Here is a 13,348-nt window from a genome sequence, read left to right as displayed (position 1 = left end):
AGATAGTTCAAGTTCTGCTTGGCTTTCAGCCGGCACTACTGCTGTGATGGAGACACAGTTACATTTGCTCCCTCAGTTGTTTGGGAGTTTAATGCTACAAGTGCTAAAGGGGCCCCTATTTTATTAATAATAATAATAATAATAATAATAATAATAATAATAATAATAGCTTGGACTTATATAGCGCCCTTCGTGGTCCCCAAGGTCACTTAACAAAAAGGGAGGGGGAGATTCTACCCCCAGGGGTGGATATGATTATCCATCAGTCTACCAGCCAAACCAGTGGACTGTACCAACTGGTAGGCTTATCTATCAATGATACATCTAGGTGGACACTCCCCCTTGATGACACAATGTCACAGGGCAGGTCTGGTATTTGAAATGGCTAACCACAGACACACCTGGCGTTAAAATAGGGCTCCTTTAATCAAAGTTAATCTGATTGTTTTCATAAGGTATAATCGGGATGTGTGCTTGTAGACTTCAAATAAACGTTCTCAATGGCATGTCAATGCAAAAAACTAAACATCCTCAAACTGTTTGTTATTCAAGAGTTATATTCAAATACAATCTATTATACAATTCTCCCAATTAATATGGTGGAGTAATACAGTATGTTGGAGTATTATGTTTCAAACCATGATTAGGTTTATATTATACATAATAGGAATAATATATAGCAATAATATATACCTAATATGATACATAATATATATAATATGTGTAATAATAAATATTTTTACTATTAATATCAAGTACATTCATGACAGTTTCACTTTCTCAGTCCACTTTCTCAGTCCAAGTTTACATGTTTTCCATGTGAGCCAGAAAAGAGAATGATTATTCCTAACTAAGAAAAGAGCCATCAGATGGATAGGGTTAGGGTTGTGCTCTGTGTAATGTGTTAGACCATGCTACAGCAGTATCACTTTGTGGGAGTGCTTACTATTGATAATGCCATGCTCTTCACAAAGCGAACGGATATGTGGCATTATCCATTAAAAAGATCCATAGACTAATGTGTGAATCCCACCAACACATAATGAGTTTGTCACAATTGTCTTTCTCTACCCTCTCCTCTCTCTGTGGGAGCTGGCACAAATCCTGGCCTCCTCCTCCTCCTCCTCCTCCTCCTTCCCCTCCTCCTCCTCCACCACCTCCCCCTCCTCCTCCTCCTCCTCCTCCTCCTCTTCCACCTCCTCCTCCTCCTCCTCTTCCTCCTCCTCCTCCTCCTCCTCCTCTTCCACCTCCTCCTCCTCCTCTTCCACCTCCTCCTCTTCCTCCTTCTCCTCCTCTTCCACCTCCTCCTCCTCCACCTCCTCCTCCTCCTCCTCCTCTTCCACCTCCTCCTCTTCCTCCTCCTCCTCCTCTTCCACCTCCTCCTCCTCCTCTTCCACCTCCTCCTCTTCCTCCTCCTCCTCCTCTTCCACCTACTCCTCCTCCTCTTCCACCTACTCCTCCTCCTCCTCCTCCTCTTCCACCTCTTCCTCCTCCTCCTCTTCCACCTCCTCCTCCTCCTCCTCCTCCTCCTCCTCCTCTTCCACCTCCTCCTCCTCCTCCTCCTCCTCCTCCTCCTCCTCCTCCTCCTCTTCCACCTCCTCCTCCTCCTCCTCTTGCTGCACCTCTTAAGGCCACAGGGTGCTTCTTACCCAGAGAGCCTGGAGTTTATTGATGAAATCGTCAATGGATGACTGCTAGCCAGTGAACTTGTTACAACAACTGCTACAGTCACACCAATTCTACCCTTATTTATAGGACTTCACACATTATGTTGAGGGAGTTTACCAACAAACTGGAAAGGGAATAAACTGTAAGCATAGCTTTCCAGGATTCTGTTACACTTTCAACAGAAGGAATCCAATCCATGTTTTTAAACGAAAAGCAAGCAAGACGTTTTTATTTGTAATCCAAATAATGTAATTAGTTTCATTGATTGTAGCAACACTGCAGGAAAACATTGGACAGAAACTTTCATTTTTATAGGAGCAGTCCCTGTAACTTGGCAACACACTGAAAGAAGTATACGCATTGATGGCGCACAATTGTCTTGGCAATGGGAAAGTGTTAACTGGCTAATCCCTTATGCTGGCCAGACACCGCCTGCTGGTAATTCACAGCTCTCAACAAACTCAGCAGTGTTTACATAGGAGACTTCCATGCCACCATAGAAAGGAAAGCCACTTCAGTGGCATTGATTTAAAATAAATGAATCTTCTGTTTCTATGTGTTCCCATTGGACAAAATCCCACAGCTCAATAATGACGTAAACAGATTTTCATACATGAACACAAACTAATTCAACATCTTATCCATGACATCAGATGAAATAAACTCATAGAAACGGCGAACTGCCAAAGTTGACCACATCCTTTTTAAGAAGGCCACATACAGAAGGGTAATATAGGTTGGAAACCCTGAATGAATAGATTACATTCCAGAACAATCGGTATACAGTATGTTCTCTGTGACAAAGTTGTCGACATAATTCGTGTCTACCTTTCCTGGGCAGTATGTATTTTCTCGAAGGCAGCCAAAATCATGCACATTTACCTGCGTTTCTATTATTTGTCTGGAGACAACCCAACATGGGCAGCTTGGCTCCGACCAAAACTCAAACAGTGAATTTCTTAATTAATTTAATTATATTTACGCTGCTTTGGATTTCATTTTGTGACGGCAGAACTTTTACATTCTATGTGACTGGCTGAAGATAATCCAAACGGCTGTAAAGTAAGACGATGATGCTGCTCAACAAAGTCTGCCGATGGAAGACTTTCCAGGCCTAACATGTGCAACGAATAGGATCTGGCTGAGCGAGGCTACTTTAACAATGGATCCACCCAAAACTAAACATGATGCTGAACATGGGACCAAGCATGACACTAAGCTTTCCTCCTTCAGCACTATATTGAAAGTACCTACTCACTCCCCCAGGCCACATGGGTTTCACACCGCTAGCAACATGCACTTGGGGTTGACATTGGGATTTCATGCATACATGGCTGTTGGACTCTCCAGGCCTGTCTGTAGAAAGCAACCATCCAACTTTCTCATCCTTCCATCCACACCCTCAGAGGCAACAGGATGGAACAATAAATGTCGCAGAAGGAGGTCCTGAATTTCGGAGTAAGGACAAGCAGCTTATAGCTAGGAGCTACTGTTGTGGCTAGCAGTTATGCATTCTACATGAAATGTTCACGAAAAAAAGGGAAATGTGAACGCTTCAAGGGCAAAATGCACAAAGATAAGAGAAAATAGTTTTTTAAAGGCTTTCTCCATCTATATTGCCAACATAGCAATTTAGATTCATAAAATGGTTCTAATTCTTTTGAGCAATTCAGTATTTTGATGAACTGCACAACTGCCCTTTTGAGCCAACTTTAAGATAGCAAGCCTTAGCTATTGAGCTGATAAACACTGATAATCCAATCAATCAAGCGATAAATTCGACACGGGCGAATATTGTCTAAGACGTGGAAGGAAAAATTGAAGGAATGCGAGAACTTCCTTTTCCTAACAATCGTAGCGATCTATTTCCTACAAATAGGCTATTCAGTCATTTCAATGGGTTACTGCATGCTGTAGCCAGAGGTCACAACAGGTTTATCAAGCCTCCATCAGGTTCAGGAGTAGACCCCTCAAACCCCTCAAATGCCCTCTAGCACATCACTAATGACCAGATATCCCGACACCCTATGCAGCGGTTTCCAGCAATCGGGCTGATCGAGAAAGTCTGTGGAATTTGGGAAGTTCCAATAACGACCTAACATCACATAATGTCTGATAGTGAATGGCAGTATTGAGTAAAGGAAAAAAAACTGATTTGTACTGCACCAACATTTTAACCAGTTTAATCTTCCCGGTGTCGGCAAGGTCAGAATGAAGGTCCATCTCAGAAAATCTCCTCTTGAGAGACAAAACAACATTCGTGAAATATAGCAGTGAAGACCTGTTCCCTTTTCAGAGTGAATTACGGCCTTTGTTTGCATAGGAGAAAGCCTTTCCACATCCAAAGTAAATATATTATGTGGCAAAACAAAACACCCTCAATAAACACTGCAAGTAATTGGTTGATGTAGGGAATTGACACGTTGGCTTCTGCGACTGCATGATAAAAGATTTAAATGATAGCTGTAAATAATGTCCAATACTCCATCATCTACCCATGGCGAGCCACGGTAAGGTGTAAATCAAGAGGTAATTCATTAGGAGCCGTAACACAGTGCTGCCACAAAGTTGAGGAACATATTTGATATACAAGGGGGGGAACTTTTGACAGTGGCGTTATAAAGGTGCAGTATATTTATTGAAATAGCAATAGCAATAATTATGTCTGGTAATAATGCAAGCCTTCTAGGAAATGAAGGCACTTTGGGCATGCCCAGGATGGGAAGCCACCAATATCGAGGTGCATGTATTATCAACCAGGGATGCCTTGCTCGCTATAGGAAGAGTTCGAGAAAACACCACCTTGTGTATATCAGACTCTGATGTTCTCTGATTTGTGCTTAATACGTGTAGAAGATTGTCGGGGCTGACTTCCATTGCTAGTGACAACAACAATTAAGGATCATTGACTATGCCTGGAAAAAGGTTTTTGCACAGATATTCAGTGCTCCATTACAAATGGTGCAACACATGATTGAGGTTGTGCAGTGGTCTTGTGCAGTGCATTTATCTGCACAACTCAGGGTAACAAGACAAGTGTTGGCATGTCAAACTTCACGTGCACACAGTCAACCACACACACACGCACGCACGCACACGCACGCACACACACATACACACACACACACACACACACACACAAACACTTGTGCAACAGAAATACCTACACAATTATGAACGCATTTCAGATTATGGATGACACACAGGTATGTGGCCCTTTGCCTTAAACCTGTCGAGTCGGAAAACCAACTTAGTCAACACTATTATAGATTAATCAATGTTTATATTTGCATTATCTATCTATCTCTCTATATATGTATTATCTACCCATCTATGCATCTCTCTGTTTGTTAATCTATGTACTGCCTATCTCTATCTGTACCAATCCATCTAGAAAGAAAGAAAGGAATGTGTCGGGCCTTTAAGTTCTCCTTCCGTAGACTAAAGTTATAAATATGAGTGTTGAGCCTTCTTGTTTTTTTGCATTTTTCTAATGATTTTGAGCCACATATGCAAACGCCCAACTCTAAAAAGATGATAAATAACCTCTGTGTTGCTCTCCTACTTAAGGTTAACCCCACTTCATTATTCAGGCCAATACCCTCGTGCATTAAGCGACGCATAAATTACCCATACTAATTACCTAGGATGGCCCTCTTTAACGAATCCTTTTAATTAAAGCACAACGTCGTGCGTTTCCACGGGATTGACTATATTTCAAGACCTGCCGCATTTCACCTTCATTTTGGAGTCAATGGATCATTTAAGTAGCCCAAGCAACAAGGACGCCCGTTTTAATCCACTTGAGTACACGACGCCGTTTACAATGCAAATAGGTATGTGCGTGGTGAGGGAGTGGATGAAACACGGTGTGAGGAAATTCCATATTCCAAATCAGGAAAATAAATGGAAAAAATAAAAAATAATTAATGGCCCAGCTATTTGGGACGGACATGTTCACTTGGGATGAACTAATTTAGCTTAATTTTCTGCTTTTGTGTAAACACAAATGTTGTATTTATAGGATAACGTTAGCCTATAGTTTCTTCTTAATAATAAGGTATTCAATATCTTGGAGTTGACCTTCGGTATTTAAAATAAACACATCATGTCATTATGTCATATTAAATGTGGCCTGTTGAGTTCAACTTGTAAACAGCTTTGTGAAGGCCACCTACTATCCTGTAATAGCCTACATTTAATAAACACAAATAACTAACTCAATCCTTAACCCATAGCCGACACCCAAACATATGACACTTGCAATAAACGACGGAGCACCGCATTCCGGTCCAATAAAGCGCCCGTCTCCCCTAACTTGTGTGTGTTGCTCTAAACGCTATTTAACCATGGAGCTAGGCGGGGGGGGGGGGGGGGGGGGGCACGACATTAAAATTCCAAAGAGGTTTCAGATTTCGTTTCCATGTCCCCCAGTCAGCAATGTGTTTGTGGAAATCAGTCTCTTTGTCTCTTTGGAAAAGAGAGGACTATAACTACACCGGTGGCCCGGTCCAAACGCACCATTCTTTAGCCATCTTTATTCAAGTGAATGTGTGTGAATGAAGTGGCTGGGCCCGTTTATTTGGTCTGCTCAATAGCAGCCTGAGATGGAATCCTAATATGTTTGTTTATACTAAAGCACGACGTTTCACACGAATAAAACAAGCACACAATATTGTGAGTGAGGGAGAATATACACATAGGCCTTAGTCGAGTTAGTGGAGCGGGAGTTCAAACACCACTTTGAGTGTCATTGAGTCTCTGCTCAAAGTGTTGCAGCTCCATTCAATTTGATCGATACATTTAACTACAGGCCTGTAATTGCACATTAAACACAATGTACTCATCCGTTAATATATATTTTTCTAAACAATTGTTGTCTGATAAAATAATTGCTTTCTTAAACTTTCCATGCAACCTTTTCATCGTTGCTAAAAAAAACACGAAAAAAAAGCCTTCGCTGTTTTACTTTTTGGAACATTCAGGTCTGTTTTAATACACTTTAATACACTACCAATCGAATCGCCTGTTGATTTGATAAATACAAATGCATTAGGCCTATACAAATATAAATAATGTCGCTGAATGTAATGTGAACTTATTTAAATAATGATATAATAATGATAAGTATTTTAGGAACGCTGCCTTACTCCCGGGTTTGCCTCGGCCTTACTTTAGTCAAGCACCGTTCACGAATATATATGACAATGAATCAGTAAGGGATAAAAGCAATGGTAAAATATTTGGATGACAGACAATTTATTGCAGTCACAGTGTACAGTTAAAAAGCACGCATGCTTGCAGCAAAATACATCACATGATTTGGAAATAGTAGCATGCTGGTTCCTAGAGGCCTAGACATGGTAGAAATATACAGCGTTTTAATGTTGGTCTCCTCGGTCTTTAAATAAAACGCTCCACAGAGCCACACCTGTCACTCATACTCAAGGACATCTATCTAAAAAGTGCATTTGATACATTTCGATATTATCCTTACAATAATTAAAATATGTGTCTTTTTTTGTATGCAGAGTCTCTAATATAAATACATTTTCAAGTTTCCTTTTCATGAGACGTCCCTTTTTGCGATTGTTCACTTCGATCGATAAAAACGAATCAAATAATTCAACCTCTTGATTATTTGGTATGCCAAAAGCAAATGCATTTTGATAAGACCGATTGCGGATCTTTTTATGAATACTGTTAAGTTGTAGGCTATTTTGTTTTTACACACTATGCCCTCCTAATTTAATCTACTAGTGGATGTATTCACAGACATGATCCCGTGCTGAATTGCGCTTGTCAAACACTTAACATAAATGGCATTTTACGCAGGAGTCACTTTTATATGAGGCCTTACAGTCCGCCAGAAACTACACAAGATGCAACCGAAATGGGCGATTGGAGTCAGCAGATTACAGGGTACAAAATAATGTGATATTTAGACTTGTGTTGATAATGGGGCCGGTTGACCCTTCATTCAGTCTGTAATGTCACCTATCCGCATTGGGGCTACGGTGACAGAGATTTACACCTGTCAACAGTCGATACACTCAGGTAAACACAGGTAAACATTTTTGTAACACTCAGCACAAACACACTTTGCCTTAAATGTGAAACTATGGGCTCTCGGTATAGGCCTATTCAAAAACTGTGTAAATACCATTCTGCTTTGGAGTTGATGTCTTTTACCGCGACTTTCTACAAAGTTTCATTTCGTCAGTGAACGGCCACCGCGGACTGCAGCCCCGCGGGGGGGCTCGTGAGGGTCTCGCCCGGCGCCGCGGGGCTCTGGCTGGTCGCTGTCTGGGGGGACGTGGGGCTCAGCGACTGGGGCGAGTGGGCGAGAAACGCGGGGATGTGAGTCGGCATCGCGGAGAGGCCCGGCAGGGAGGCCGGCGTGGGTTTAATCGGCACCGGGATTGCGGGTAAAGTTTGGCCTACGTGGCAAAGAGACTTGAGTGGCATTCCGTATGGCGAGTAATCACCGGCCATTGTAATCGGCGCTATGGTGTCCATCACGCTGGAGCTGTACATGTGGGGCCAGGCGGTGGTCAGCTGGTTGTGGAGCGGGTAGCCGGCCGACATGGACTGCATGGTCGAGAAGGCCAGCCCCCCTGGCATCTTGTACTCTCTGGCGATGATGTTCTCGATGGCGAACGGGTGCTTGAAGGTGGACGGCTGGGACACGCCGATGTTGTACCCGGACATCGGCGGGAGGTGCGTCCCCGAGGCGGCCAGTGCGCTCAGGCGGAGTTTGGCCTGTTGCTGCAGGTAGTGCGCCGCGTCCGACGGCTTGCTGGGCGCCAGGTGGTCCGCCGCCAGCATCAGCTTGAAGCGCTTGCGTCGCCTCAGGAAACTCCCGTTCTCGAACATATCTCCGCAGCTCGGATGAAGCGCCCAGAAACTCCCCTTGCCCGGCTGGTCCGGTCGCCGGGGTATCTTGATGAAGCAGTCGTTGAAGGAAAGGTTGTGTCTCAGGGAGTTCTGCCACCGCTGCGTGTTCTCCCTGTAGTAGGGGAAACGGTCCATGATGAACTTGTAGATTTCGCTGAGAGGGAGCATCTTCTCGGGACATCCCTGGATGGCCATGGCGGTGAGGGAGATGTAGGAGTAAGGGGGCTTCTGATCACTGTAGGTGTTTCTTCCAGGTCGCGGCATTATTCTTTTGATCTATATTATTTTATTTATTTTTAAATATTATTATTACGGGGTCCGAAAAACAGATGAATGTTGCTGCTCAGTGCCCCTAAAAAAACGATTGTTCTTTTAATAGCCAGAGTTGTTGCCTGTGGTCCAATTCCTTGGAAGCGCGTCTTATGCCTGAAAACGCCTCTTTTGGAAAGCGTCGTCTTTTGGCGCAGAGGCCATCGCCATAACGGGAGGGAAGAGTTGGGAAAAGTTGAACGCCTATAACTCACTTGTTTCCTTCTTGCTTGGACGCAGAGCTGTGACTGCCGCTGATCGTTAAGTATACTGGAGAAATACGCCCCCCTCCTCCTCTTCCTCCTCCTCCGTGCTGGACGATCCCGAGGTGGTGTTCCAGACGGGATGAACTCAGTAGTTGCTCCCGTGTCTGGTCGCCGAGCGCAGTGACAGGAGCAGAAAGAGACCCCTGTAGAGGCGGTTCATTAACGTGCCACTTCTTTCCAATCACACGACAATCGCTGAGAGCAGGAGGAGGAGGAGATCGAGGAGGAGGAGGAGGAGGAGGAGGAGGAGGAGGAGGATGAGGAGGAGGGGGCGGAGGAAGGGTGCTGTGGGTACTCGCAGGGGGAAAAGGGGCATAATACGGTTTCATTTACACCTATTTACATGGACTCCTCCAACCAATAGAAGGCATTTCCATTTGAAGAAGAAGCGGTTAAAGAGCGCACGGCGGACATCCAGCGCGGAGGATATGCTGGAAGTGTGAAGGTATTCCGTGGACCTCTGCACGGGGTGCCCATCACCATGTTTGGGATAGGCTACATAGAGCCGCTGAGTGATATGATGTTCTTCGGGTGAATCCTCGCAGAGCCTCATATTTGTTTGTGTATTGTGGTCAATTTTTGTTGCACCCCGAGGCGCAATTAGCGGTGAGTGACGTCTTTATGTTTTCAATATCAGATTTACATTTTGGACCACAGCTCCACAGCTATGCAATTGCATTTGGCGACTCAGAGAGTATTCATTTATATAGTAGGCTATTCTATTTTGTTTCTACCATTAGTGAGCATGCTTTGCTTATGTTTTGGTGCGTGTGACTGCATGCTTTCTATAGCGTGCGAACTTTAGGAATAGAATCGCCCTTATTTCGGTTGGTTCACGTTTGAAAAAGAGGGAAGGTTACATTTTGAATGCTAAATGCGACTGGCGACAATGCCATGGAAACTGCATAAAATACCAATAAGTCAATTATGTGCGTGTGAAGCCCTAACATACTCTGGCTTAATCCTATCAATGGCCATCATTCAGCCTGTGAGCCTTCGCACACACACACACACACACACACACACACACACACACACACACACACACACACACACACACACACACACACACACACACACACACACACACACACACACACACACACACACACACAAACACACACACTCTCTCTCTCTCTCTCTCTCTCTCTCTCTCTCTCTCTCTCTCTCTCTCTCTCTCTCTCTCTCTCTCTCTCTCTCTCTCTCTCTCCCCCCCCCACCCCCCCCCCCCCTCTCTCTCTCTCTCTCTCTCTCTCTCTCTCTCTCTCTCTCTCTCTCTCTCTCTCTCTCTCTCTCTCTCTCTCTCTCTCTCTCTCTCTCTCTCTCTCTCTCTCTCTCTTTCTGTCGTTATATATGCTAATATGTCCTATGTGCGTTTCCAGAGGAAGGAGAGATCAGGGTCTAGAGGGTAATCTCTCCCAAAGTTGTGAGGGGCAATTTACACACTTCATTAAGTAAACCAATAGACTATAAGAACATTAAGTATATTATTAACAACCATGTTGTTCATGTTATAATTAATATGAATACTGTTACAATTATTAGGGCTACAAAAAATAGCCCTAATAATTAGCTCCAATGCTCCAATGATAGGCAAAGTCACCTTTTATGTTATATTACATATACTTACAAATTACATTTATATATACAGATATTACATAATTATTATAATTGCATATTACCAGGAACTCAGTTTTCCTATAAGAACAGCTGAGCTAACCAATACGCCAATATTTTGTAAGGGCTTACAAACCAGGCTCCACTTCTGTTGTCTAATTCTGTCTTTCTCGAGTTTCAGTAACAGCTGATTTGATATAAATCCTACAACAGAAACAATACGCCCTGCTTATATTCACCAGATGAAGTCGCGGCTCCCGGCGACCCGCTCGGGTCGCACTAAATTGACTGTGGGATTGCATGTGATTAATGGTAGTATCATGTGACCACTGTTTGGTCATCTGTACAAAGTGGACAAAAGGCCTTCCATATTGCACTTGTGACCAGCTCTGCCTCTGAAATAGCTTTTTTCCTTGCAGCGGACTGAACAGGGGACTTTCTGTGCGTGTCTCTAAAGAGCGCAAAACAAAAGAGCACTCGGCCAGGTCTTCAGTAGAGTATCGAGGCGTGCTCATTCCCAGGGCGACGCGGACAAAGACTCAGGTCAGCGGATGAAGAGAGGAAGCAAGGAGCCACTTTCACACGTCTGACCTCGACTCAGCTCCGCCCGACAAAGAAAAACAAATGTTGCGTTGCCTTTCAAATTAATTGCAGGCCTATTCTGAACGCAATACACGATGGCCGAGGAGCCTATAACGCTGGTCAATAGATGATGAGTTAGTGAAATGCAAATAGTTGCAGCTTTATGCGTTAACACGGCCCACTACAAAAGAGGAGTCTATGCTTAGAATGTGGAGCTTGTTGAATGTAGCTCCCGTGTTAAGTATGAGTAAGCCTACTGTATGAGTGAGGCTTGTAAACGGGACGTAGGCCTATGTGAGGAAAAACATGTTCTGAAGGGTGAATGCCAATGATTATTTAGGCCCTGACGTGAGTCCTATTTCTTTTCTGGCTGATTTCTTCCAAACCTGTGAATTAGCAAAACACGATGCCGAAGGCGCACTGTAGCCTATTTACAGTCCATGATGCGAGTATTTACTCAGGATACTTTTAGGCTAAGTAAACTAGAATTTAACACATTTTACAACATCCAGATATGTATAACTGAAAACAAATTGTGTTTTATTTCAAGTTAAAAGTGATTTAGGCCACACAAAAAAATAATAATTATAGGATTACTTACAAACAAATATAAATTGCCACATTGTTCTGCTAATCTGCTCATACTAATAATACTAATAATACAACATTAATGATACAATAATGATCATACAAAATAGTAAACAGTAGCCTAAAGACAATTAAGAAAAAATATCACTAGAATTGTAAGAATAATAAGAATGACCACTATTATTTTATTACAATTACAAACATTATTGTTATAAATACATCTATATAATATAACATTATTATTATTAATAATATTAATAATAATAATATTAATGATTATCATTCTGTCGTTTTAAATTATTATTATTATTAAATCACTTTTAACTTGAAATAAATTATTTATCTGACGTTTAGTGGACTCTTCAGAGAAGTACAATTAGGTATAGTGGCGTGCGACCGCTTATTAATATTCAGCATGTCAATCAATTAGCAGGACGGGAAAAGGAGGGGCTTCTCATTATGCCACTCAAAGCCCCTTTAGTGTTAAGTAGTATGTTAGGGGGGCCGTCTTGCAGCAAGATCTAACATTATCCACTTCATTCATTTCCTTATCATCACTCAACATTTTCTATTAATTAAAAAGAAAGCGTTGAGTCATCGAACAAGATGTCAATCTGCAGAATAAGGCTTAGGGCCTAAGACTGAGACGTTTTGAGAATTAATGAAAAGTCGTATACTCTCCTAAAAAAATCGAAGGTTGTGTAGGCTAATTGCACGTTGACGTAAAACGACTTATATATAATATGATATAATATAATAAAATATAATATAATATGATACAATGAATATCGTCAACGGCGGAGTGCACTTGCAGGATTGGGGAATAAATAGATGGGCAAATTAACATGCATGCAAAATTAATTAGCTGTTCGGCTATGACATCAAAATAACTACCGCGAAAGAAGACCCCACGGGCATTTTGAACATATGTTGGAATAATGGTTAATTGAGTGATTACATAAATTAGATGGTCTTATTCATTTGGCCGCTCTGCGCGTGCGGATATATTTCAATGATTGAATGATGCATGATCACAGGCAGCAGGTATATCGCAAGGCTTCCCCTGGATGTAACACTGTAACATAGCCCATCTAAGCTATCCCTATAGGCGCGTCTTTAGATCCAACTTGACCGCTCTCTCCGCTTTGCAAATGAGTGATGGATTCCTGCCGGGATGACTGGGAATCTCAATGTTCCCACGGGCGATAATGAGAGACCCCCATTTCGAAATGAAACCAGTTCACCCTATAACTGGCTATAGCCTTGGGTAGTAGAGTAGCAGTCTCTGACTCTGTTCTATAAGGCTCAAAGGAAAATGTTTATATTTAATTATTCGAATAAACTTGTACAAAAACGATTAAGTAGGCCTATAGGCCTACTGGTTAAAATGTTAAGTCAGAATCACCGAAAAAACAAATGCA

General features: G+C 42.6%; 1 protein-coding gene across 1 annotated transcript; it reads right to left on the bottom strand.

Annotated features, from left to right (window-relative positions):
- Window positions 1-6,903: 6,903 nt before the first annotated feature.
- foxb1b (forkhead box B1b) lies at window positions 6,904-9,346 on the bottom strand. Its single transcript, XM_030376103.1, has one exon. It carries the CDS (start codon window positions 8,827-8,829, stop codon window positions 7,888-7,890), a length of 942 nt encoding a protein of 313 aa, XP_030231963.1. The 5' UTR covers window positions 8,830-9,346; the 3' UTR covers window positions 6,904-7,887.
- Window positions 9,347-13,348: the final 4,002 nt, after the last annotated feature.

Source organism: Gadus morhua, chromosome 14 (assembly GCF_902167405.1).
Source record: "Gadus morhua chromosome 14, gadMor3.0, whole genome shotgun sequence".
NCBI lineage: Eukaryota > Metazoa > Chordata > Actinopteri > Gadiformes > Gadidae > Gadus > Gadus morhua.
This window is presented reverse-complemented; position numbering and strand designations above follow the sequence as displayed.

Excerpts from the sequence above, each read along its gene's own strand:
- foxb1b (XM_030376103.1), bottom strand. The coding sequence starts at position 8,829 with ATGCCGCGACCTGGAAGAAACACCTACAGTGATCAGAAGCCCCCTTAC.